The sequence below is a fragment of the Leucopleurus acutus genome (genome assembly GCF_964270905.1).
Source record: "Leucopleurus acutus genome assembly, chromosome: 21".
NCBI classification, from domain to species: Eukaryota; Metazoa; Chordata; class Mammalia; order Artiodactyla; family Delphinidae; genus Leucopleurus; species Leucopleurus acutus.
This window is the reverse complement of record NC_139163.1, coordinates 23,597,306-23,624,148: the sequence shown is the minus strand read 5'-3', so window position 1 is coordinate 23,624,148 and position 26,843 is coordinate 23,597,306. Positions and strand designations below refer to the sequence as shown.

Below are 26,843 nucleotides of genomic sequence, written 5' to 3'. Positions count from 1 at the left end.
AGGCACATGATGACAGCTGTCTCATTCCCAGCAATATTCACCTTTGACCACTTGGATAAGGTGGTGTGTGGCCCACTGTAAAGCCACCATTTTCCCCTTTGTGATCAATAAGCAATCTGTGGGGACATAGTCTGACTGTAAACAACCTTTTCCTCATCAAACTTTCACCCAGTGGTTTTAACATGCACTGATGTTTAATGACAGTGATCACTATGATAGTTGTAAAGTGATGATTTTTCTAACTCTTGTTTAGTCTACATTTATTACATGGCAGCCTAGTGGAAAGAGGATCTTTTCCTTTTTTCCCTCTATTACTTTTTAATCAGGAAAACAAAACAAACAAAAAACCTAAAAAAATAACTGGATACCATTCTAACTGGCGTGCGGTTGGTCCCCCTTCCCCTTCAGCGAGCTGGGCCTAGCTTCTGAGACCCGGACCTTGACTCCTTCGCCTCCAGCGCTCACAGCCTTGTAGGTGATGGGCGTCAGCCACACAAACTGACTGACTTACTATTTTGTTGGCCATTGGTTGCTCCAGATATTCTGAAATGACACCCCAGTCTCTACAGCTTGGGAGGAAAATGCTTTTGTGTCTCCATCTCTACGCTATCTTTATGCTTCATCTGTGGAACACGAAAACATTTGTTCCAAAGCCTCCCAAATTAAATGTGCTGAAAGCCGGGGTGGGGGGTGTTTAAAATGTAGATTGCTGGGGTCCTGCTCCAGAGGGTCCGATTTAGTAGATCTGGGTTAGGGCCCAGGGATCAGGTGGTCTGCGGATCAAACCTTGAGAAACATCACCCTCAAAATGATGGTGGGCAAGTCTCCCTTCCTGGAGAAGTCAGCGCCACTGGCAACTCCCAAAGGGCCCGCTCAGAAAAGGCTGGGGGAACAAAAGGGGCGTTCATCCTTCCTCGCCCCATCAGCCTTCAGAAACCTACATTCGGCTGATGCCACTCGGGCGCGGGGACCCAGATGCTGGGGTGAAGACGGAAGCGGAGAGTTCCCAGAAGAGAGACCCTCCCTTGGAGCAGGGCGGGCTGGCTCGCGCACAGCGGGACGGAGTGGGGCGACTCCCCCTGCCCCGGTCCGGCCAAGCCGGGTAGCCCCATCGCCAGCCCGCCCCGCACGCCGCCGCGCGCCGGCTGAGTGCTTAGTCACCGTGAGGCTGCGCCGGCCCCCGCGCGCCCTCCTCCTTCCCCGGGCCCGCCCACGGGCCGCACCGCCGCAGCGCGCACTTCCGCGTGCATGGCCCTGCCGGCCCGGACTCTGAGCGCGAGCGAGGGGCTCGGCTGGAGGCAGGCAGCGCGCACCTTCTCCGGCTACGCGCCACCTTGGGCCCGGGCTGCCTGCGCCTTCTCCCGCGCCATGGCGTTTAGGCAGGGGCCGCAGTCTTCGTGTCCGCCGCCCGCCGCAGGCGTCGCGGCCTGCTACGACTACCTGGTGATCGGGGGCGGCTCGGGTGGGTTGGCCAGCGCGCGCCGGGCGGCTGAGCTGGGCGCCCGGGCCGCCGTGGTGGAGAGCCACAAGCTGGGCGGCACTTGCGTGAGTACCCGCTCGCTCCCGGCGCTTCTCTTCATGCCTGGGTTCCTGCAGCGCCGCGTCCCGCCGTCCCGCTTTGTCTCAGCCTCTCTCTGCGGGAACAGCCTGTGCCCTTGCCTAGTGCGACCTCCCCCGACTCCCTGAGGACGGGCTCCCAGCCCTGCGCTGTCCGCTTTCCCACGCGGGTCGGAGTTAGGATCCCAGCGGGGTTTGATGAGACAAGTGTAAAGGGGCTTTTCCGCGGACCCCGAAGCTGAGCCTGCGTCTGTTCCAGCGCAGGTATCATAATAACGCTGGCCGGAGATGGTGAAATCTAACATAACTTTCCTGCATCCTCACTCCTCAAGGTGGAAGGGTTCCATGCTCGATCTCATCACCAGATCCATGAAACATAAAACTGCATCTAGAATAGTTGCAGCTGGTCTGAGTCTCTGTGGGGAGAGGGGAAGGGAGGATGGAGCCCGTGTCACTGAATTAGGATCCCGGTCCTCTCCCTTCAGTTTCAAGGGCAGAATTTACAGCAGCTGTTCTCACTGTTGGCTGCACATTGGAATCACCTGAGGAGTTGAAAAAATTCTGCTGCCTGGGTGCAGCCTCGGCTTTGGGTGATTCTTAATTGCAGCCAAGGTTGAGAATCACCAACTACAGTTGACATTGATGTAGGATTTATCGTTAAATGACTTTACAGACCTTTTGTTTTGGAGGGATTTTAAAACTACCTCCCCCCAAAAGAGGGTTGTAAATCCTGCGATTGAGGAACTATTACTTTAAAAAATAAGTTTAGTTCCCAAGTTATTGGTGTGGGCTCTTCTGTCACAGGACTTGGGCGAGGTACTTGCTGTTAGTATTAAAATGTATCCGAGTGTAACCTGGGCTTGGGCATGGAGTTCTCGAAGTTCCTTTGGAGAGGGATGCTTAAATTACACTACACTGGGAACTCCTTAAGGACAGAAATGGGTTCATATGTTTGCAAACTCTCATCGCCTTAACAAAGAGCTTGCTCAATAACCGTATGTGAATGAAACTCAAAATTAACAGCTGTGAAAGGGCGGCCTCCGGTGTCCCGTGCTCACTTTTTAAGTTCAAAACGGAAGTGGGAACGAGGAAAGGAAAAATCCCTGCTAATTATCAACTTGCACCTTGACACCTTAGTCTAGACAGACTCTTAGGAGAAGTCTGGCTCTGCAGAAAGCAGATGGAGGGGTGTCACTAAGAGGCCCCCCGGGCAACTGGTGACAACACTTGATAACTGCTCATCTTTGTCCCTCTCTACTTTTCTGTTTTCCTCCTTCGCCATGTGTGTCATAATCAGCTTGTGGCAGCCTTCGTGGTTGCCTGGTTCCACTGGTATTGATCAAGAAGGGGCTGACCCCATTTTTAGGTTCCTGTTAGAAACGTGAATGCTTTAAGAGATCAACTACTTCCGAGAGCAAGTAAAGGACAGCTTAGGAGTCAACCATTTACTGCTTCCTTATGGAGTGCCTGGCCTTGCTTATCTCATTATGCTGCAGCAACTTTTATTTTTTAGTAAGCATTGATCTCTTGGGGTAAACCCCCTATTTAATATTTTTATTTCATTCCATTTGGGCTCTTCTCAAACTGCCTTTTGGTTTTGAATTCAAGGAAGGATGTAGTATGCCTTAGAATATCAGAGAAGATAAAAGCGACTGATAAGACCTGTTTAGATTTGTCTCCGTATTCTAGTTATCTGGGTTATCCACAGATGCATTAATAAACTTCTTAGTGCAGTGATTTCCAAACAGGTGTTAGGGAAAATTGAGGCGTTCTGAAGCAAGTTTCATTTGTTGCTGTCTTCACTTCTCGTAATCTAAGTGCTAAGTATTTGGATTGGGGCTGGTTGAGATAAAAGGGTAGATACCAACATTTGTAAGACAAAGGTCCCTTCCCTCAAGGAATTTGCGATAAGGTGGGGGGAAGCAAAATGTAGACAGTCAACCCCAGGTGAGGGGGTCTATGTTAATTGCTGTTATGGTAGTTGAGAGAAGAGTGTAATTATCACTTCTGCTTGGGCACATTGGATAATTTTGGGATGGAGATAGTATCTTTGTGAACTTGAACTGGATGAATATCATTTTTTGACAGGGTAGGTCAGGGGCAGAGGCACAGAAGCAAGGTATGTTGTGTAATCAAATTTGACTGGAGGGCTTCCCTGGTGGCACAGTGGTTGAGAGTCCGCCTGCCGATGCAGGGGACGTGGGTTCGTGACCCGGTCCGGGAGGATCCCACGTGCCGCGGAGCGGCTGGGCCCGTGAGCCATAGCCGCTGAGCCTGGGCGTCCGGAGCCTGTGCTCCGCAGCGGGAGAGGCCAAGAGCGGTGAGAGGCCCGCGTACCGCAAAAAAAAAAAAAAAAAAAAAAAAAAAAAATTGACTGGAGCAGAGGGCGTCTCCTATAAAGCTGATGGTCAGGTGGTAGTAAAAAGGTAGAGTTTCTGGAAGCACAGTGAACTGTGGAAAAGTTCTGAGCAGGAGAGTGACACGACAAAAGTGGCTTTGTACTGGAGATACTATTGAGAAATGTCCCTTGGGAAAGTCAGAAGTTTCTTTACTGTTGACTCTCCAACCAGGTTTTTTTTGTTTTCCTAAATGCTAATTAATGCATGTTAATTCTAAAGCTTGGTAAAAATTTTAAGTTGCTGTGGATACAAGTTTTTGTTTTTAGCCTTCCTCCATGAAAACTTAGACTCATGGACTGATGGAGTTGGAAGTGATTTTGGAGATCTACTAATCCAGTCTGACTATAGTTGTTTTTTGTTTGTTTGTTTTTTTAATAGGAAGCACTTACATAAGCTTGCTGACTTAATTTTTTTTAGAGTAATGATCATTAAAAAAATTCTTCTATCACTATCATTTTTATCAAGAACGATTTTTTGATTAAAAGTAGGAAGCTTATAATTTCAAGTAAGGGATAGCCCTTTCTTTATTTAACTCTTTTTTTGTGGGGGGGGGCTGCCACGCAGCTTGCAGGTTCTTAGTTCCTCCACCAGGATCAAACCCGTGTCCCCTGCAGTGGAAGCAGAGAGTCCTAACCACTGGACTGCCAGGGAAGTCCTGACTCCTTTAAATTGAATACTTTTAGCTTTATAAAAACGGAGCATGGGCCCCATTGCTTTCATTTCATTAAGGATCCAACTTACACAAATCCTTACAGGAATTTAGAAGCATTGTTCCAGCCCTGGACCCTCATTTTTACCAAGGAGCAAATTGAATGTCAATTAAAATGTGGTTGAAAACAAACCAAGTGTAGAATAACCTATGGAATTAGCATAGGTTGTTAGCTGTGCTAATTAGCAGCCAAACCATGGCTTCTGTGTAATTGTGTGGAGTAATTTATGATTTGATGAACATTTTTAAGCATTCTTCTCAGCTACAGGGGAGGAACCTTCCTACTTCTGCCTCTTAGGAAACAGTCATTATTTACTTTAAAAGCACTTATCTACTAGGTGGGTCTCCACTTCAGAGCTCCTGATCTAGTAGGTCTGGAGTGAAGCCCCAGCAGGTGTATTTTTAAAGAGCCCCATTCTGATTCTGGTGTACCTGAGCCCAGCTCAGCGCTGGGGGTTTCATGGGGAGCAGGAACTGTGTGAAGACTTTAACCCTATGGAAGCATTAGAATGAATCTGGAGAACCCTGCACAGTTGTGGGCATCAGATGGTAATGAGTTTGGGCCTAGAGTCATTCATTTCCTGGTTTCATAATTTCATGCTTCTGGAGAAAGAGCCTTCCATGGGGGTCTGTATGGTGTGACTGTTTGCCTTGATCTCCTGACTCCTCCTCAGTTTTCCTTTTCCGGAATGCTTTTTTTTTTTTTTCTCTTCTGTGATACAATGGAGTAGGCCCCTTCCGAGCAAACGGGTATTTTCAAGATGAGTGACCTGTGTTGGTGTACCTGAGAGTTCACTTTTCTTTGATGGAGTTTATCACTTTAAACTGTTAAGAAACTCAGGTATGAAATGACTTTGCTCTGTATTGTGTTAGGGGAGGAAAAACTTTCTCTCTTCCCATTTATGTTCAGTAGCTGGGGCCTGCAAATTAAACAGAAAATGGACAGATTATGGGAGAAAAGGTTTATTTCATATGCACACATGAGTGTCACAGAAAAGAAGTGGGGAAAAAAAGGAACTCTTAGGCCTGGGAGCTTAATGCCAACTTAACAAAGGGTGACAAATTGTGGAAAAGTGACTAGACAAAGGAAAGGGGGCTTGGGCTTCTAGAGGCGGTAAATTGTGGGAAGGTAAATATATGGGGGGAAACTAATGGAAGATAAGGTTACTTTAATAAGGTTTTTTTGTGCAGATTCATCTCAGTGCTACCTTTCCAGCTCCAGTGATAAGGGTTTTTCTGCTGCTGGTACAGGATAAGGGTGGGAAACACCTTCATAAAGGGAAATTTAAGCTTTGCTTTTAGGTAGAAAGGGCGAGAACAGAGTTCCTCCTGTGTCTGCTGTTTCTTAATTGTCTTCACCTCAAAATAATTTTTATGTTAAAGGAGCATGTTTTGGGGTGGCATATTCTGATCCCCTCAAGTTCAGAGTGAAATAAGCAATGAGAGCCAGTACTGCTACTAAACTTCTGATGGGTAAACTAGGTCAAGAGGCAGGTGTAGCTCTAATAACATTCCACTCTTTTTTTTTTTTTTTTGGCCACATCGCGTGTAGCATGTGGGATCTTAGTTCCCCGACCAGGGATCAAACCTGCGCTCCATGCAGTGGAAGCATGGAGTCTTAACCACTGGACTGCCAGGGAAGTCTCCAACATGATTCCACTCTTTTTTTTTTTTTTTTTTTTTTAAATTTTTGGCTGTGTTGGGTCTTCATTGCTGCATGCAGGCTTTCTATAGTTGCGGTGCACAGGCTTCTCATTGCAGTGGCTTCTCTTATTGTGGAGCACGGGCTCTAGGCACACGGGCTTCAGTAGTTGTGGCACATGGGCTCCAGAGCGCAGGCTCAGCAGTTGTGGCGCACGGGCTTAGTTGCTCCGCGGCATGTGGGATCTTCCCGGACCAGGACTCGAACCTGTGTCCCCTGCCTTGGCAGGCAGATTCGTAACCACTGTGCCACCAGGGAAGGCCCAGATTCCACTCTTAAATTACTCTTTATTTTTCTGGATCAGGCAAAAAATTATAATAGTACTAGGTTAGGCATTAAAAAAGGGAAACTGAAAGAAATCATCTGTTTTTCTAGGATTCAATTAAAAATAATCTTTTAGTGCCTAGTGTGATTAAGTAATTTCTCAGAGCAGAAAAATACATGAGTTAATTTTCAAGTTCAGTTTTTGGGAGTCTCCAAAAAGGTAAATATAGGCATAACTCATAGCACTTTGCAGGTTCTGCTTTTTTTTTTTTTTTTTTTTTACAAACTGCAGGTTTGCAGCAACCCTGCGGTGAGCACATCTGTTGGCACCATTTTTCCAACAGTATTTGCTCATTCGTGTCTCTTTGTCACATTTTTGTAATTCTCGCAATATTTCAAACTTTTTATTAATTAATTAATTTATTTATTTTGGCTGTGTTGGGTCTTCATTTCTGTGCGAGGGCTTTCTCCAGTTGCGGCAAGCGGGGGCCATTCTTCATCGCGGTGCGCAGGCCTCTCACTATTGCGGCCTCTTGTTGCGGAGCACAGGCTCCAGATGCACAGGCTCAGCAGTTGTGGCTCACGGGCCCAGTTGCTCCGCGCCATGTGGGATCTTCCCAGACCAGAGCTTGAACCCCTGTCCCCTGCATTGGCAGGCGGAGTCTTAACCGCTGCGCCACCAGGGAAGTCCCTAAACATAACTTTTATATGCACTGGGAAACCAAAAAAATTGTGTGACTCCTACGATATTCACTTTATTTCGGTGGTCTGGAACTGAATCTGCAATATCTCCAAGGTCTGCTGGTATAATGCTTCTCATGATCAAGTGCAAACCAAGAAGAAATGCGCAGATGGCCCAAAGCCAGGGTGAATTAGAGCCTTCTGGGAGCTTTGTCTCTGCTATTCAGGGCGGTTCAGTTCTCTGTCCATGTAGATAAGGGAAGAGTCAGGTTGAGGAAAAAGTTCTTTCTGACTTACTATTCCCTTTGCCCCAGGCCTGTAGGAGCATGTGTTCCAGTGTTCTTTCTGACTGTACTGATTCTGTGGTAAAGACTGACCCACTTCTTGTGGTATAGGCGTACAGTTCTTACTAATAAGGACTGATCACCAGACAAAACCTTTTTTTTTTTTTAAGTTGCAGTATAATTGACATATAACATTGTATTACTTTGAGGTGTACACATAATAATTCGATATTTGTATATATTGGGAAATGATCACCACCTTAAATGTAGTTAACATCTGCCACCATACATAGTTACGAGTTTTTCTTGTGATGAGAACTTTTAAGATCTACCCTCTTAGCAGCTTTTATGGACAGCAACATGTAAAAGAATGAAATTAGAACACTTCCTAACACCATACACAAAAATAAACTCAAAATGGATTAAAGACCTAAATGTAGGACGAGACACTATAAAACTCTTAGGGGAAAACATAGGAAAAACACTTTGACATAAACCACAGCAAGATCTTTTTTAACCCACTTCCTAGAGTAACGGAAATAAAAACAAAAATAAACAAATAGGACTTAATTAAACTTAAAAACTTTTGCACAGCAAAGGAAACCATAAAAAAGACAAAAAGACAACCCTCAAAATGGGAGAAAATATTTGCAAATGAACCAACAGACAAAGGATTAATCTCCAAAATATACAAACAGCTCATCATCAAAAAAATAAACAATCCAATGAAAAAATGGGCAGAAGACCTAAATAGACATTTCACCAAGGAAGACATACAGATGGCCAAGAGGCGCATGAAAAGATGCTCAACATCACTTATTATTAGAGAAATGCAAATCAGAACTACAATGAGGTATCACCTCACACTATCAGAATGGATAATATCAAAAAATCTAGAAACAATAAATGTTAGAAAGGGTGTGGTGAAAAGGGAACCTTCCTGCACTATTGGTGGGAATGTAAATTGATACAGCCACTATGGAAAACACTACGGAGGTTCCTTAAAAAACTGAAAATAGAACTACCATACGACCCAGCAATCCCACTACTGGGCATGTGCCCTGAGAAAACCATAATTCAAACAGAGTCATGTACCACAATGTTCATTGCAGCACTATTTACAATAGCCAGGACATGGAACCAACCTAAATGTCCATCCACAGATGAATGGATAAAGCAGATGTGGTACATATATATAATGGAATACTACTCAGCTGTAAAAAGAAACGAAATTGAGTTATTTGTAGTGAGGTGGGTGGATCTAGAGTCTGTCATACAGAGTGAAGTAAGTCAGAAAGAGAAAAACAAATACCGTATTGTAACACATATATATGGAATCTAAAAAAAAAAAAAACTGGTACTGATGAACCTCGTTGCAGAGCAGGAATAAAGATGTAGACATAGAGAATGGACTTGAGGACACGAGGTGGGAGGGGGAAGCTGGGACCAAGTGAGAGTAGCATCGACATGTATACACTACCGAGTGTAAAATAGTTGGATAGTGGGAAGCAGCAGCATAGCACAGGGAGATCGGCTCAGTGCTTTGTGATGACCTAGAGGGGTGGGTAAGGGAGGGTGGGAGGGAGGGTTAAGAGGGAGGGGATATGGGGACATATGTATGCATATGGCTGATTCACTTTGGTGTGCAACAGAAACTAAGGCAGTATTGTGAAGCAATTATACTCCAATAAAGATCTATTAAAAAAAATAGTGACAAGCCGTGTAAACTGCAAAGTATTGATATAATGATTTTCTTTTGTTAAGTGAACATTTTTGCTTGCACATAAAGTATTTTTATGAATGTGAATCTTTATTATTGAAATTTAGTGTCTTATTTTTTCATTTTTAAATTTTTATATCATTAAAAAAATTACTTTCCATTTACAGTTATTACAAAATATTGGCTCTATTCCCCATGTTGTACAATACATCCTTGAGCCTATCTTACACCCAATAGTTTGTACCTCCCACTTCCCTCCTGCTATGTTCCCCCCTCTCCCTCCCCACTGGTAACTACTAGTTTGTTCTCTATACCTATGAGTCTGCTTCTTTTTTGTTGTATTCATTAGTTTGTTGTAATTCTTAGATTCCACATAGAAGTGATGTCATTCAATAAAAAATACATATATGGAATACAGTGTTATTAACAATAGTCACCATGCTGTACATTACATCCCCGTGACTTGTTTTTTGTTTTTTGGGCGGTACGCGGGCCTCTCACTGTTGTGACCTCTCCCTTTGCGGAGCACAGGCTCCGGACACGCAGGCTCAGTGGCCATGGCTCACGGGCCCAGCCGCTCCGCGGCATGTGGGATCTTCCCGGACCGGGGCACGAACCCGTGTCCCCTGCATCGGCAGGCGGACTCTCAACCACTGCGCCACCAGGGAAGCCCAAGTTGTTTGTTTTATAACTGGAAGTTTGTACCTAGCAAAAGCCTTCTTGATCATTAATGTCACAGTGAGCTGTGCTGTACACACCAGTTGGAGAGGCCAGCAGGAGGAGCGGGGGCTTTGGAAGAGGCCTGAGAAACAGGCCACTTGGTGGGTTGTTTGTATTCATCTAGGCCGAAAACAACTACTCAGCGACATGTAAATCAGAAACTAACTTGGAGGTGATAGCGTGTACTTTGATATTATAGTGTCTGTATCCCCAGTAGGCTGAACATGCTTTTCTTCTTTTTTTCTTTTTAATGGTAAGAATACTTAACTCGAAATCTACCCCGTTAACAAATTTTGAAGCATACAGTACAGTATCGTTGACTGTAGGTACAACGTTGTACAGCAGATCTCTAGAACTTACTCATCCTGCTTACCTGAGATTTGGGGCCCATTGATTAGTACATCCCCATTGCCCTCTCCTACTCCCTACCCCTCCAGTCCCTGGCAACCACTGTTCCACTGTTTGATCCTATGAATTTGACTATTTTAGATACCTCATATAAGTGGAATCACGTAATATCTGTCTTTCTGTGACTAGCTTATTTCACTTATATTAGTATGCTGTTCCAAGTTTGAACATGCATTTTTATTTTATTTTTTTAATGTTTTTTCACAGTATAATGGTTTTATTCATAAAGTTCAACATAGTATTTTAAGGCAACGTCATTTGGTGTTAAAACATCCTTTCTTATATGAAATGAGCATGATAGTAAAGAGTTGTATGATTTAAAGTAGGTATTAGCAAGTAAAAAGTTGATGGCCTGTGTCAGTCTGGTGATATTTTGTTCATAACTCGAAAAGTGAACAAAGATGAGCAGACAAGAGTGGATGTCTTTTATGGGTTTGACTTGGAAGGAAAACGGTGCTGGGGAACTGAGATTATCATTATTGTAATGACTGTTGTGATTTTCATTCCTTTTGTTCCTCATAAACAAGGAGCAGCATTAAGTAAGGACTGTTTTCCGAAATGTTCGGGGATTACAGAACCAAGTTCACCTGAATGTGCTAAACCACATATACTTCATGTACTACAGCAGCTTCAAAAATGTTTTTCATTTTCTTCTCAGTAATACTGGCTCATTGTAAAACGTTAACATAGAAGTGAAAGTCCCTTCTATTTGAACGTGAATTTTTAAATGGACATTTACTAAAAGGAGATCTCAGTTTAAGGAACCCTGCCATTAGTTCCTTCTGTATTGACAAGGATCCCTCAAAACCAGAAAAGAATTCTAATTTGTTTCCTGGGTTGAGAGTTTCATAAAATGCGGCACGCCTGTGTTCATAAATGCCAAAGAAAGGAGTGATCAGAAAGGGTAGGGTTAGTTCAAGCAGGCAAATCCTATTATTGAAATTTGTCTTTTGATTTACCTTATTTTTTTTGAATTTTATTTTATTTATTTTTTTATACAGCAGGTTCGTATTAGTTACCCATTTTATACATATGAGTGTATATATGTGATTTACCTGACTGATTGTTTAATCTTTTGCATCAGTCTTAGTAATACTGCTTTGCCATCTGCCTCAGAACCCACTAAATCTGCAGGGCCAGAAAAAGAAAGACTTCCTCTTGATCCCTCAGAGTTCCTGTTTCTTTGCGAAAGGTACCTTGAACAAGTAGCAGCAGAGAATTTTTCTGGTAGAGTGGAATTAAAGGAATTTCACGGCAATTCTAATGACCTTCCGCATTTGTAAGTGGATTTCAAACAGTCATAGTTAGTAACCATTTATTCACTGGGTGTTACAACATGAGATATTAAATAGGATATGGGATCCCAGATCCGTTTTCTTTTGAAGGGAGGAAGCAAGAGATTTGGGGCCAGATGTCCCTCAGTGGGTGTCAGGTGGTAGAGAAAACTGACACTCCAGAGCTGTGTCAGAATTGACACTCTTGTAGCTGTGTCTGGGTCTCCCCGGATGCCCCAGAGTAAGAGTTCATTGAAGTTTGATCCCTGGGACTGGAGATTTCACATTCATCTAAAGTTCTGCTGAAATAAGAATTGAACCAAAATAATTTTAGTTCTAACATTTGAATACCTCTCGTATCAGTTCATTTTCTTACTTTAGATTCTGCCTTACACAGAATACTTTTTCCTTCTTTCTTTCTCCCTTTCTTTCTCCCTTCCTTCCTTTCTTTCTCTTTCTTTCTCTCTCTCTCTCTCTCTTTCTTTCTCTCTCCCTCCCTCTCTCTCCCTCCCTTCCTCTCTCTCTCTCCCTTCCTTGCTCCCTCCCTCTTTCTTTCTCTCTTTTTCAAGGTAGATGCCTTACTGGGCTAACCTTTATCTGAAATTTGAAGGTAAAGACATGGATGTTGAATGTTTAATATGTGCCAGAGTGTGATATTGGATTTATAACAAGAAATATGTATTTGGTCTTTGTACCCATTTCTAGCACAGAGTTCCTGGAACCCTTGGAATTTACTACATGCTGAGGGGTAAGGGTGTCTGGATATTGAACCACACCTGAGTTTGTGTTAATGAGGTGTCTTCTGGAAAGAACATCAAATGGGGGCTGGTTGGTAGAGGAGCCAGCCGTGTGATAGAGGGTTGGAATGTCAGCCTTAACCCCCTGCCCTTGGCAAGGCGAGGACAGGGTCTGGAGGTTGACCATCACCAGTGGCCAATGATTTAGTCAGCCGTGCCTATGTAACGAAGCCTTCATAGAAAATGGAAAGGACAGAGTTCAGAGAGCTTCTGGGTTGGTGAGCACATGGGGTTTTGGGAGGGTGGCGTGTATGCCCAGAGAGGACACGGAAGCTCCACACCCCTTCCCAGGTACCTTGCCCTGTACATCTCTTCCATTGGGCTGTTCCTGAGTTACATTATAACTTTTTATAATAAACTGGTAATCTAGTAAGTAAAATGTTTCATCCCAGGTTTCTCTGAGTTCTGTGAGCCACTCGAGCACATTAATCAAACCCAAGAAAGGGGAAGGGGTCTTTGGAACCTTGGGTCTGTAGTCGGTCGCTCAGAAGCACAGCTGACAACCTGGACTTGTGGTTGGTGACTGAAGTAGGGGCGGGGGGGGGGTAGGACAGTCTTGTAGGACTGAGCCCTTCACCTTTGGGATCTAATGCCGGCTCCAGGTAGATAGTGTCAGAATTGAGTTAATTGCTTGATTGTGTGGAGAAATAAAACACACATCAGGGTTAGCGTCAGAATTGTGAAAGGACATGGGCAAGTGGTGTCCAGACAGCATCTTGCTTGATAACTGTTGGTGTAAAGCTGATAAAAGCAGGGGTCTTTATCTGTTCTGGTCAGCAGTACCGAGCCCCTAGAACAGTGTCTTGCACAATCTGAAAGAATGTGCTGATGAACCTGTTTTGCTTAGTGAATGATGACTGGTCATCTTCTACGTGCTCCTTCCTCATATCAGTCCTGCACTAGATAGGAACCATTAGGCAACTCTGTGATGGGGAACAGAAAGGGGGAAACCAGAGGAAGGAAGCTTCCTATTACTTAAGCACAGGTGACATTCTTGACAGGTGAGGGTGTAAATTAACCAGTGACATGGGCAGTGTGCGGTTTTTACTTATCTGGGCAGAATTGAAGGTAAGAGCGCCAGCCCTAGGGAAGTGGAGAACCTCTGAATTTTGCCACAGGTATCATCAGACTCCTCACATGTTCTGTCCCTGTTTGGAGAGGCCCCCGTCCTCACTGTGAGCCGGTGCTGGCAGGTCCACGGAACGGAAGGGTTCTGAGCACTAGATTGGAAGAGGGAGTTCTCAGAGACGGGCCATCAGTTTGCAGAGGGAGGCAGAGCTGCAGGAATCTCTCTGGCACTGGGTTGTCTCTGTTCCCATGGCTTATTGTTGGTGAGTGCCCACCTAGAGAATGCGGGCTCTGCAGGGGGATTTGCCAGCTGGACAGCGTGGTATGCTGCAGGTCTTAGCTGTGTGCGCTCCTGGGAGGTCAGAGCCCTGACAACCCGTGACCCTAGTGCCCCATTCTGGAAGGCAAGCTTTCTTTGCCATCTGTTGATCTGTTTCTGAAAGGGAGCCGGCCACCGGGGAATCTATCTCCTCTGTTTGCCATACGGCTTTTGTACCCATGGGGAGCTGGCAGACTGCAGGAATAATTCAGAGGGGTCGATGGCATCATCACACCTATCATGAATTAGAAAAGAGGTGCTTTACATACATTATCTCTGATCTTCGCAAAATCTCTGGAATGTAAGTATTATCATTCCTATTCTATGGAATGGGAAACTGAGCTCAGAGGGGTTTAGAAAGCTACCCACCAACTTCCAGGAAGTGGAGGATTCAAACTCTTGTCTGTCTGACTCTACGCCCAAGCTCTCTGACAACCTAAAGCAACCTCAGCTGGAGAGCGAGACGGAGGCTTGAACAGGACTGCACAGAGCTCTCCACCCCGGCTTCCCCAGCTTTGTAGGTAACCGATTGTTCTTTTCTTCCCTTCCAAGTCAAAGAGCCATCTGATAATCAGTTGTGTTGCACTGAAGTGTTCGAGGTTTCTGAAACCGTCGGAAACCCTGGAGGCCTATCACTAGGAGCTGCCAAAATAGGAGGCGTGCTTCAAGGTCAAGGGCTTCCATTCAGCCATAGCCCCCGGGCCCAAAGTGTGCCGTGCTGGAATACAGATTCTCCAGCCCCTGAAGCTCACAATTTTCTACCACCTTCTTCCTCTGATTTCTGGCCGAAGACTTGGAAATTTTAGGGAATGTGGCTGATTCTGCTGCTGTCTCTTGAGCCAGCATCTTGGATAGGCTGAGCACCTCTCCCAGGTCAGGACCGTGGGCTCCATGAGAGCAGGGACCATATCCACTGAGTGCTCTGCTTTGCATAATGCCTGGCAGCAGTGAGTGAGCACTTCATCAGTACTTCTGAATGAATGAATGGTCGCAAGTTAAAAAGTTGAGAAACTTCTAAAAAATTAACGTTAGTCATACACTTGGCACCAGACCTGTGTTCTTTGGACACCAAGAGAGCCCGCCTCTTTCCTTATGGTCATGATCAGCAGAGCTTACAGGCACCTGACATAAGTTATGTCTAGAAGGCATTTGTTTCCATATAAAAGAATAATAATTGTATTATAAAAAATATTGAAAATAAACAAGAGAGATCAAAGAATCACCCATCTAAATTCCACTACCCAGATAAAATCATTTTGGTTTATTTCTTGGTCTAAATGAATTATATAGTAATGAATGATATTATAAAAAGTATTTAGAGTGAAATATGAAATTTTTCTCCCTCCCCAGAGATGACTGCTGTTAAGAACATGGAATATTTGCTCAAACTGTTTAAATGTATGTGTACATTTGCAATTATATATAATGCAGATTGGAACATGCAGAACAAATTGTTCTGCAGCTTTCTTTTTGTCACCTAATATCCTAAGAACACCTTGTGTAACAGTAAATAGAAATCTACTGTGTCCTTTTAAACGGCTGCAGAGTATTCCATAGGCTCAGTGTACAATAATTTCCCTGTAATAATGCTTCCGTACTGTTGGGTAGTTAACTTGTGTCCAGTTATTCACTGTGGCAGCACTACAGGGAACATCCTTATACATGTATCTTTGGATGCTTGAACATAACATGTGACTCTTTCTGTGTAATAAATTCCTAAATTTAGAATTGCTAAGTTCTAATAGTATGTGCCAAATGGTATGTGCAGTTTTAATCAGTCTTACTCTTTAAAAAATATTTTTTAATTGTGTAAGTTTGACATGTGACATTGTATAAGTTTAAGGCGTACAGTGTGTTACTCTGATTCATTTATAGGTTGTAATATGATCGCCCATGTAGCGATATTTATCATATTACATAATTATAGTACAATGTCATTGTCTAAATTCTGATTAGTGTTACTCTTAACCACAGTTTTTTTCCAGGTTATTTTAGGATGTGATCAAAAGGAAAAAACAGATGTAAACAAAAATGTGTGTATAAACATATACATCACAGTTTACAAGGACTGTTGCAAGGAATTTCTTTCTAGTCTAAGGGGTATGAATAGTTACTTTCTTAAACAACTGTCTAATTTTTACGTGAAATCTTACAACTATTTGTGTTTTCCTTTGTGTGTAGGCTGCCAGAAGGCTGAGTCAAGTTTGTGTCTATCTCTAACAAGTATATAAGCATGGAGATAGATCAATAGCTAGCTGACTAGATAATAGCATGGATGAACTTGACTGCTTGATTCATCAGTTGTCCTTTGATCTTGAAAAATAATGTAGTTTTCCACTAGAGATTTTCTCAAAGGGGACATTCTGGGTGTTTTACCCAGCATAGGCCATGGTAAGTTTCCCAGAAATCCTTTAGGACAGTTGCTCAAATGGTTCAGTTGCCTTTATTCAGCTGGTGGGTCCTCTCACCTCCGTGCTGCTGTTTCTCTCTGCTTTGTTCCTTTGGACCTGTGCAAGCTCAGGCTTTGGTCACCTCCTGACCTATTACCATCCCTGCAGAGCATCCCCCTCCCCCGGAAATGGAATTGTCTTCCCTCCCTCCCTTCTTCCCTTTCCCTCCTCTCCCCTCCCCCTCCTCCTCGTCTCTTCTCAACTGCTTTTTTTTTTTTTTTTGGTACGTGGGCCTCTCACTGTTGCGGCCTCTCCCGCTGCGGAGCACAGGCTCCGGACGCGCAGGCTCAGCAGCCACGGCTCATGGGCTCAGCCGCTCCGCGGCATGTGGGATCCTCCGGGACCGGGGCACGAACCCGTGTCCCCTGCATCGGCAGGCGGACTCTCAACCACTACGCCACCGGGGAAGCCCTCAACTGCTTTTCTTGAGAAAATACTCATAAGTAAAATTCTCTGCCTCCTCATACAAGGAAAGTAATGTTCCTATGTTTTCCAACTCTAATAGAAAAAAGGAAGCAGCTGTAGAGTGTGACTTAGAACTCAAGGAAGTCTCCTAGGTTGATGCTTGGGATTCATCTCCTGCATGTTTGTTTGATGGTTTGAGTTTAATAATCTTAAAATATGTGCTTTTTATTTTTTTTCTAGGTGAATGTTGGATGTGTACCCAAAAAGGTAGAACTTTTACTTCTCCTTCCTTCCACACTCCTTTGACATATTTGGTAAATCATGATCAGAGTAAGGATGTTTTCAAATGTGCCAGTTAAAATTCTTGCTGCAAAAAATAACTGAGAAAGCTACTAAAAGGGCTTAAACAATAGGATAGTTTTTTTTTTAATTTACCTAATTAATTAATTTATTTATTTGGCTGCATTGGGTCTTCGTTTCTGTGTGAGAGCTTTCTCTAGTTGCGGCAAGTGGGGGCCACTCTTCATCGCGGTGTGCGGGCCTCTCACTATCGCGGCCTCTCTTGTTGCGGAGCACAGGCTCCAGATGCGCAGTCTCAGTAGTTGTGGCTCACAGGCCCAGTTGCTCTGCGGCATGTGGGATCTTCCCAGACCAGGGCTCGAACCTGTGTCCCCTGCGTTGGCAGTCAGATTCCCAACCACTGCGCCACCAGGGAAGCTCAATAGGATAGTTTTTATTTGTATTTTTAAATATCATTTATTAAGAAGCCTGGAGGAAGAAATAAAGAGGCCAGGAGATAGGCAGCTTCTGAGATTGGCTTAGCACTTAAGGATATCTGAAAGAACCCTGGCTTCTCTCCATCTTTCCGCTCTGGTATCCTAGGTGTATGGTCAGTGGTAACCCCTGCCCCCTCATGGCTACAGGATGGCTCATGGAGCTCCAGGCAGGATGTCCTCACCCAGCACTGCCCCTGAAGATTGCTTTAGATTCTCCTGGCCAGGATGAGCTACCCCTGCAGGGGAGAATGGGCAAGTGAGTGGCATTTTCAGCCAGGAAGAAAGGAGGGAGGGGCTGCTGGAGAGATAACCACAGAAATACTAGCTCCTGGATACTAATTGCATCATACATACAAAGGAAATTCATCCTGGCCATGAACCTTATGGTTAAGTTCCCATAGTGACAAAGTCCCTGTGGGAACACAGAGGGGAGATAACCAGGGATGGAACACAGTGTCTGGTCTCAAGCTTCTGATGGTCTAGAAGGAACAAAGACCAACAAAATGTTTATAGTCATGGTGTAAAAGAAAAGCTCTGTCCATCTGCAGGGGATAACTTTTTCTCAATAGAAGATCCAGCCAGGAAATAAAAAAGTTTATACCCCACTGTAAGCCCAAGTGCTGATATGACCAAGACCAAGTAGATGATGGTGGCAGATGGATGGATGTCCCTCCTACATGTGGCTCTGGTTAACTACATGGAACCTGGGTGACTTTGCACGGAGTGAGGTGTTTGCCTCAAGCCATCTGGTCTTTCATCTGCTCCAGGGCATCTCTGAATCAGTTTTTCCCAGGGAGACAAGAACAGTTTTTCTCCTGGAAAGACGTGTCAAGATTGTCATGGGTTTTTTGTTTTATTTTGATGTTAGTAGTTTTTGTTTTTAAACAGAAATCTATTTCCCTATAAATTATCCAATTTAAAATCATATAGCATGTGACGTTGGGTATCTCCTGGCCACTCTAAAATTGAATTTCTCAAGTTGCTTGAATGATGTTTCTGAGGACAGTATTTGGATACCATTGTGGTAAGCAGTTGATAGAATTGCACCTCAGTTAAAAGAATCCAGCACAGTCATCAATTTATTCTTCTTTAGGCATAAAGGGTGGAAGGTACAAAGAAGGAATCAAAGGCTTGTCAAAAGTCGTGGGACTTCCCTGGTGGCGCAGTGGTTAAGAATCCGCCTGCCAATGCAGGGGACACGGGTTCGAGCCCCAGTCCAGGAAGATCCCACATGCCACAGAGCAACTAAGCCCGTGTGTTACAACTACTGAGCCTGCGCTCTACAGCCCCCAAGCCACAGCTACTGAGCCCATGTGCCATGACTACTGAAGCCCGCACGCCTAGAGCCTGCGCTCCTCAACAAGAGAAGCCACCGCAGTGAGAAGCCTGCGCACAGCAACGAAGACCCAAGAGAGCCAAAAATAAATAAATAAATAAATAAAAGTCATGTCTCTGGCGTATCTGACAAAGAAGATGGTAGTTTGTCATCTAGAGTTCTGGATGCCGATTTCAATTCAGTTCTCGTGATGATCAGTTGGTTTACAGATTATAGGCTACATCCCACAGGAGACGCAGCTAACCTTTGAGTTCCACATGTCTGATTACATATATCCTTACAGGGACACGTTTGTAGTTAATAGGAATCCATTTTCTTAAAGTTTCCAGTGCTCAATTTTATCTGATAGTTTCCTTCTAAATCTTAAAGTTAACAGATGCAATTCCATTTCTTAAATTGAGCACAGAAGGCAAGGCTTAAAGAAATTTGAAACTTAAAAATGAATGTAAGCAGTAGTAAATTTGAATGGAAGAACTGTGAGACATATAATATTCTGCTTTTACAGAGTATATAAACTGTGGAATTCAACAGTAGAATTAATTTCCTCCAACATTTCAGAAGTCTCGCTATGAAATCTATCTGGTCATATTTCTGAAGTTTCTCTTTTAAAATGTTTAGTTTTGTTTGTAAGTTAAAGGTCAGTATCTTTATCTACTATTATATGTTACCTTTCTGTAGAAAAAAAATTCTCTTTTTTCTCTGGACTCATGCACTACTGTCTTGGGTACTTTTTTTTATAGGTAATGTGGAACACAGCTGTCCACTCTGAATTCATGCATGACCACGTTGATTATGGCTTTCAAAGCTGTGAGGGTAAATTCAGCTGGCGGTAAGTGTAAACACTGAGAGGGCTCTGTTTACAAACGTACATTTTTTCTTTCATAGTGAAGTAAGCCATAAATTTTTTGAGGGTGTATTATTGTGGCAAAATGTATATAACATAAACTTTTGGAGGCAAAGGATATGTTTTTGGCATTGATTGCAGTGATGACTTACTTGTGCATATACTTATCTCTAAACTCATCAAGTTGATACATTAAATATGTACAGCTTTTTGTATGTCAGTCATACATCAATAAAGTGGTTTTAAAATACACAACACAACATGAAAGGTTCATTTTAGCCCTTTTAAAGTTGTCAATTCAGTGGCATTAGGTATATTCACAGTGTTGTGCAACCATCACCAACATCCATTTCCAGATTTCCACCATCCCAAACAGAAACAGTGTACCTGTTAAACAGTCTTCCCTTGCTCCAAACCCCTGGTATCTCTATTCAGTTTTCTGTCTCTATGAATGTGACTATTCTAGGTACCTTATACAACATCTGTCCTTTTATGCCTGGCGTATTTCACTTAGCGTAGCACGTTTAGAATTCGTCCATGCTGTGGTATGTGTCAGAATTTCATTGCTTTTTAAGGCTGAATGCTGTTCCCTAATATTTACATACCACACTTTGTTTCTTTATTCATCCTTCAATGGACTCCTGGGTTTTTTCCATCTCTCGTCTATTGTGAATAATGATGCTATGAATATTGGTCTACAAGTCCCTGTTTTCAGTTGTTTTGGGACTATCCCTAGAAGTGGAATTGCTGGGTCATATGGCAATTAATATTTAACTATTTTTGAAGTTTTATACCTTTTATTTATTTTTTTTATTGAGGTATAGTTGATATACAATATTATGTAAGTTTCAGATGTCCAACATAGTGATTCACACCTTTTAAAGGTTTTACTCCATTTAGAGTTATTATAAAACATTGGCTATATTTCCTGTGCTGTCCAATATATTTTTGTAGCTTATTTATTTTATACGTAATCGTTTGTACCTCTTAATCCCCCGTGTTTAACTTCTAAAGGAACTGCCATAAACTTTTTTTTTTTTTGGCCACGCCTTGCGGCATGCAGGATCTTAGTTCCCAACCAGGGATCGAACCTGAGCCCCCTGCAGTGGAAGCATGGAGTCCTAACCACTGGACCACCAGGGGATTCCCTGCCATGAACTTTTCTAGCCATAAATTTTTTTTTTAATTTTAGCATATTCATTCATTTATTGAGCAAATAATGAGTGGCCACCCTATACTAGGCACTGTGCCAAAGCAGCTCTCCTTGCCTTCTTTGCAGAAAGAAATTTACGAACCTTGCGTGCCAAGTGAACATTCTCCATAGAGTAGAATAAGGGTTCTGCACATACGGAACGCAGACGGACACAGGGGAAGGTGTGCCTGTCTTTAGAGACACTCACTCCCAGGGCTCTTATGGACAGTCTGATTCTCTGCTCCGGCGTGTTCAGTGTCAGAGGCCCTAGTTACGACTGAAAGAGGAGAGTCCAGATCCTCAGTACTGACTCCGGTTTCATTGCAGGGTTATAAAGGAAAAGCGGGATGCCTACGTGAGCCGCCTAAACACCATCTATCAGAACAATCTAATCAAGGTGAGCATGCCAGGTTTTGAACTTTGAGAAGAAGCTGTTCTTTGCCGGAGAACCAAATCTGACCAGACATAGCCTTTACATTTATCTCTTGTTTCTTTTCTTTCTTTTGTGATTACTGGTTTTGATATTGACCTGTAAGAATGTAAGTCGGACTTGGTGGGCCAGTCTCATTTCTATTTCTACGGAAAGTGGGACGTATGTGCCTAAGTCGGCGAATCAGGTCTCACCTGATGCCTGCCTGCACCTGTCTGACCCTCCACTTAGTTCCAGAAACCAAGCACATAAGAGCCTGATTATGTAACGATGTGCCAGTTTATGGGTTAAAATCAGGACCGTTATCTGGCTGGAAACCTGCCATAGTTCGTCTGCTGAGAACACCCTCCTCCTTGGTGGCTAAATCTACTCAGGACACCCTGTTATGGTTCAGAAGGACGTTTCTGTGAATGAAGTCCAATCAGGAAAATTGGGCAAAGGTGTGTTTGCCTTCAGCAAATGTATGTTGTCCTTTGCTCTGCTGAGGCTTTTCCCACGCTCATGCTTTGATGTCATTCCTCTTCCACTGGACTGTACTGAAGCACCATCCAACTCTCCTTTTTCTTTTTTATTTATTTATTTATTTATTTTTGGCTTCGCCGTGTGGCTTGTGGGATCTTAGTTCCCCAACCAGGGATTGAACCCACACCCTTGGCAGTGAAAGTGCGGAGTCCTAACCACTGGACCTCCAGGGAAGTCCCAACTCTCCCTTTTCTTGACAGTGTGACTCCCAGCACCCTTAATTGGTCTCTGTGGTCTCACTCTGCAATTTCTAAGACATCAACGTAGCTTAGGTTATACTAGGTCAGTATATTTGGGATGGTATTTGGGCCACTGTAATCTCATTAGCACGTGTTTATAAACCCCTTTTTAGGGTGAGTTACTTGTACAGATGGCTAACCTCATAATTTTTATATTAATTCTTATCATTCATTGGGTTTATTTTTTTGGAGGGTGATATTTTCTGACCTTAACCCCCAAATTCAAGGGGAAAGTATTTGGTCTTCAGACCCCTGTGCACTGAGTTCAAGAGATTTTAAGGTGGCTAGACATGAAAATGAGATGCCATTTGCTATACTACAACACCCAAATAAAAAAAAAATTTTTTTTAATGGAGCTAGCTTAAAGTACTTTTGCAAAAGAGATAGGAAAATTACTCAGGAAATAGCATTTTTTAATACTCAAAAATCTTGGTGTGTAGCAGAATTTACCATGACCTTATGGAAAAGGAATCACAGGCAATCCAGACATTCGGAATAGGAAACTTTCTGTGAAATATCCTAGGAAATGAAAATAAAAATTTCATCAGTTTCTTCCCCAAGCGATTACCCATATTATTGCCACTCGACTCAGTCTCCTTTTTGTCTAGCACCCGGTAGGAAATCATTACCTCCTGAAGGAAAGTTTTTCAGGAGCCTCGTGGCTTTTGGCATCAATCTTGATTCACCTTGATTAAGCAGGGCACCTGCAGAACAGGCCTGGAGGGCTGATTAGAAAGGAGGAAATAGCTCAATTCAGAACCAGGTATGTTCCAAAATGTTGCAACGCTCCATTCTGTGATCGTGCTTACAGGATCCCATTATCCTTGTGAGTTGCCCACATTTCTTGCCAGTATGTGTATCCTGGCAGGCAGAAGCTTGCTGGCAGTCCAAACTCAGGCCCAGGCACAGAGGCTGCCAGGAAGAGCAAATGAAGTCTGAGTTCTCAACACCTCTAGTGTAGAGCTTCACGGTCATGGAATTTTGTGGTATTCTTCCCCCCTTCGTTTGAAAAAACAGAAACATTGCTTTTCCCTCCCTTGGCCAGAGTATTTCCTTTTGGCCTCAGCTCCCTGCACCTTTATCCTTTTGTTTTCTCAGCCTTCTTTCTTTCCTCCAGACACATCATTCTTCAATGTGTTTTCATTGTAAGTGAGAAAGGCTTTCTCCTTCAACTCTTGGGGACAAAGATGTAATCTTCTTCCTTGTGGGAATGACTTGCATATATTTTTTTTAGTCTCTGGGTTTTGGCCCAAGATAGTCCCTTTGTTTTTTCTTACTGCATACTTCTAGCATCAAATGGCAACCCCCAACCTAAGTATCAATTAACAGTCAGAAGTTCTGCAGAAACTCGAACGTTGGAGAGTTGTCTTAGCATCAGCAAACCATAAATCACAATCCTCAGTAGAGAATGGAAAGATGTAAGAAGTTGCAGCAAGTTTTGTTTTGGTTTTTGGTTTTTTTGTTTGTTTTTTGGGTATTTTTTGACCGTACCACACGGTTTGCAGGATCTTAGTTCCCCGACCAGTCCTAACCACTGGACAGGGAATTCCCTTGTTTTATTTTTTAATCTTTTTCTTCTTCTTTTTTTTTTATTTTATCAAAGTATAATTGAATTACAATGTTGCGTTAGTTTCTGCTGTTCAGCAAAGTGACTCAGTTATACATATATTTTTTTTTCATGTCCTTTTCCATTGTGTTTTGTCATAGGATATTGAATATAGTTCCCTGTGCTATACAGTAGGACCTTGTTGTTTATCCATCCTATATATAATAGTTTGCATCTGCTAATCCCAAACTCCCAGTACTTCCCTTCCCCACCCCTTTGTTTTTTAATCTTAAGAACAGGCTAATGTGACCATGCTTCCTTCTCCAGTCCCACATAGAAATCATCCGCGGCCATGCAGTATTCACAGGTGATGCCCAGCCCACAGTGGAGGTCAACGGGGAAAAGTACACCGCCCCTCACATCCTGATTGCCACAGGCGGCGTGCCCATGCTTCCTCAGGAGAGCCAGATCCCTGGTGAGTCTTCCAAAGGCGTATACTTGTTAACAATAGTCAGGAAGAATTTACCGTTGTTTTCCACCTTACAAGTCATGCCAGGGGATCTGCCCTGTACCAGTTCTTTGTCTTGGACACATGAGAGAAGGTCTCTGCAGAACCTAAATGTAATTGGCCTAAGTGGTACCTAGTGAGGGGGCAAAGGAAGATATTTCATTCAGCTCCAGGCTCAGACATACTACAGTAACACAGGGGGAAGAATCAGCAAAAGCCCCATCCTTCCCTTCTCGGCACAGCAGAGATTGTTTTCAGCCTCAGTTTGTCATGAGATATCTACTGTTTTCTTTAAGAGAGAAATCTTGTAGAGATGTAACTTCATCAGCTAATTAAGCCTTCTTATATGCATATTTTTCTCTCATATAAAGAATTAGAAAATTAAAGAAGTAAGAAATCTCCGAGACAGTCTTGTCTACCTTTGTATACACAGGGATGAGTTATAACATACTGCCTTGTTCTCTCATAGGAAACATTGTCCGTATCTTTTTCCCCAAGTAGATTATAAGGTCTTTGTGGATGGTGATCATAGTTTATACAACTTCTTCTTAAGACCCATGACCATGGATTGGCTTCTTACGACCCATGACCAACCTGAATTTATATGGAAAATTTTGAGTGTGTATGTATTTATGTATTTTTTCCTCTGGAGAGAGGATCGATAAAATTTCACCAGCTTTTAAAAGGGTTCATGACTCCCCAAAAGCTAAAGAACAACTACTGTAAAAAATGTGAAGATGCTGTTGTCAAGTAACTTAAAATTTAGTTGGTAAGATTGGATATACACATCTTTTTTTTTTTTTTTTTTTGCAGTATGCGGGCCTCTCACTGTTGTGGCCTCTCCCATTGCGGAGCACAGGCTCCAGACGCGCAGGCTTAGCGGCCATGGCTCACGGGCCCAGCCTCTCTGCGGCATGTGGGATCTTCCAGGACCAGGGCACGAACCCGTGTCCCCTGTATCGGCAGGCGGACTCTCAACCACTGCGCCACCAGGGAAGCCCCAGTTTATGTCTTTTTAAAAAGACAGGGAGACTGTACAGATGCACTAGGATCTCTGGAAGGACACTTAAAACCCTGCAGTGCCAACTCCCTCCAAGGAGAGGACCAGAGCTCTGGGTTGGGAAAGAGACCTGCTTTTCACTAGATGCTCTGTGGTGCTTTTTGAATTTTTTAAGATATACATTTATTGGGCTTCCCTGGGGGCGCAGTGGTTGAGGGTCCGCCTGCCGATGCAGGGGACATGGGTTCGTGCCCCGGTCCGGGAAGATCCCACATGCCGCAGAGCGGCTGGGGCTGTGAGCCATGGCCGCTGAGCCTGCGCGTCCGGAGCCTGTGCTCTGCAACGGGAGAGGCCACAGCAGTGAGAGGCCCGTGTACCAAAAAAAAAAAAAAAAAAAAAGATATACATTTATTAATTTAAAACATGTAATAGAAAACAAATGCAAAGAAATAAAATAAAAGGTAAGTGTTCCAAGGTGATTGCCAGACAGTGAGGGTCGGGGTCCTCAGAGGTGGGACGGATTACTATGAGCTGTCATGGACCAAAAAGACTTCCTGGGAAAAGGGCTTACAAATTGAGCACCATGTGCCGAAGAAGAGAAAGACCAGAAGAACCAGTGGGTAATAAATAGGTCTTTAAAGGACATTCAGTCAATTAAACCAGTTTTTCTGGCAGTGAAATCTGGAAGCAAGTACATTGAACTGAAACTGGAAGAAGGTTGGGGCCAAATTGTGGACATTTATGAAGTCAAATTAAGGAATCTCTGTCATTCACGAAAACCAGTTATTAATAGCCTATAAATGGGATAGTGACAAGACCTAAGTGATAATTATAGAAAACTAATCTGATAGTGATCTACAGAGGCAGAAGGCCAGTTAGCAAGTTGTTGCAATAGAACGTACAGGAGGTGGTAATAGGTTCTGAACTACAGGGTTAGCGTCTGAAATGTGGTGGAAATACTCAGTTCAGCTCTGCAGACAGCTACTAAGCCACTGCTATGTGCCAGGCGCTAGGAGGAGAGGACAGACATAAGAGACACAGAAGGATGAATCGGCTAGTATATTTCATTGACTCCAAGACACATTTAAAAAAAAATACTCAACACCTCTGAAATCAGGATGGGTCCTTAATCATCATGCATTGAATTTGGCGAAATGCAGTATTTTAAATAACCGATGAGATGGCCGTTGTTGAGAGAAGGAATTACGGATTGATAACTCAAGACTTTGGATTACTGATGGAAGGTAGTCTTTTCAGCTGAAGTGGTAAACAAGAGAGGGATATGGCTTGGGAAATAAAGTTAAGATTCTATTTTGAAAATACTGAGTTTGAAACAAAGTTAAATGGTATAGAAAGACAGTTAGAAATATGGAACTAGAACCTGGGGAGAAGGTCAAAACTGGAACTACACATTTGGAAGTCTCCCACAATGAAGGGACAGTTGGTTAAAACCTTTGAAGGAAAAAAGCAGAGAGAAGAGAACCAAGGCTGAGCCCATTTGGGGGCGGGAGAATGAAGCAGAGCCAGCAAGGAGTCTATTCATGAGAGCTGAGGGGATGGGTTTTTTTTAAAATTAATTAATTAATTAATTTGGCTGCCATTGGGTCTTAGTTGAGGCATGTGGGATCTTAGTTCCGCGACCGGGGATCGAACCCGAGTCCCCTGCATTGGAAGGCGGATTATTAACCACTGG

At 43.4% G+C, this 26,843-nt stretch overlaps 1 protein-coding gene across 1 annotated transcript in view; it reads left to right on the top strand.

Moving 5' to 3' along the window:
- Window positions 1-1,248: 1,248 nt before the first annotated feature.
- Window positions 1,249-26,843, top strand: part of GSR (glutathione-disulfide reductase) — a gene marked incomplete at its 5' end in the record, with an annotated part of 45,414 nt that continues 19,819 nt past the window's right edge. Inside the window, 5 exons of the mRNA XM_082863845.1 lie at window positions 1,249-1,545; window positions 16,998-17,024; window positions 19,610-19,698; window positions 21,233-21,302; window positions 23,970-24,117. Coding sequence (XP_082719971.1) covers window positions 1,249-1,545; window positions 16,998-17,024; window positions 19,610-19,698; window positions 21,233-21,302; window positions 23,970-24,117 — 631 coding nt within the window. The remainder of the gene's footprint in view (window positions 1,546-16,997; window positions 17,025-19,609; window positions 19,699-21,232; window positions 21,303-23,969; window positions 24,118-26,843) is intronic.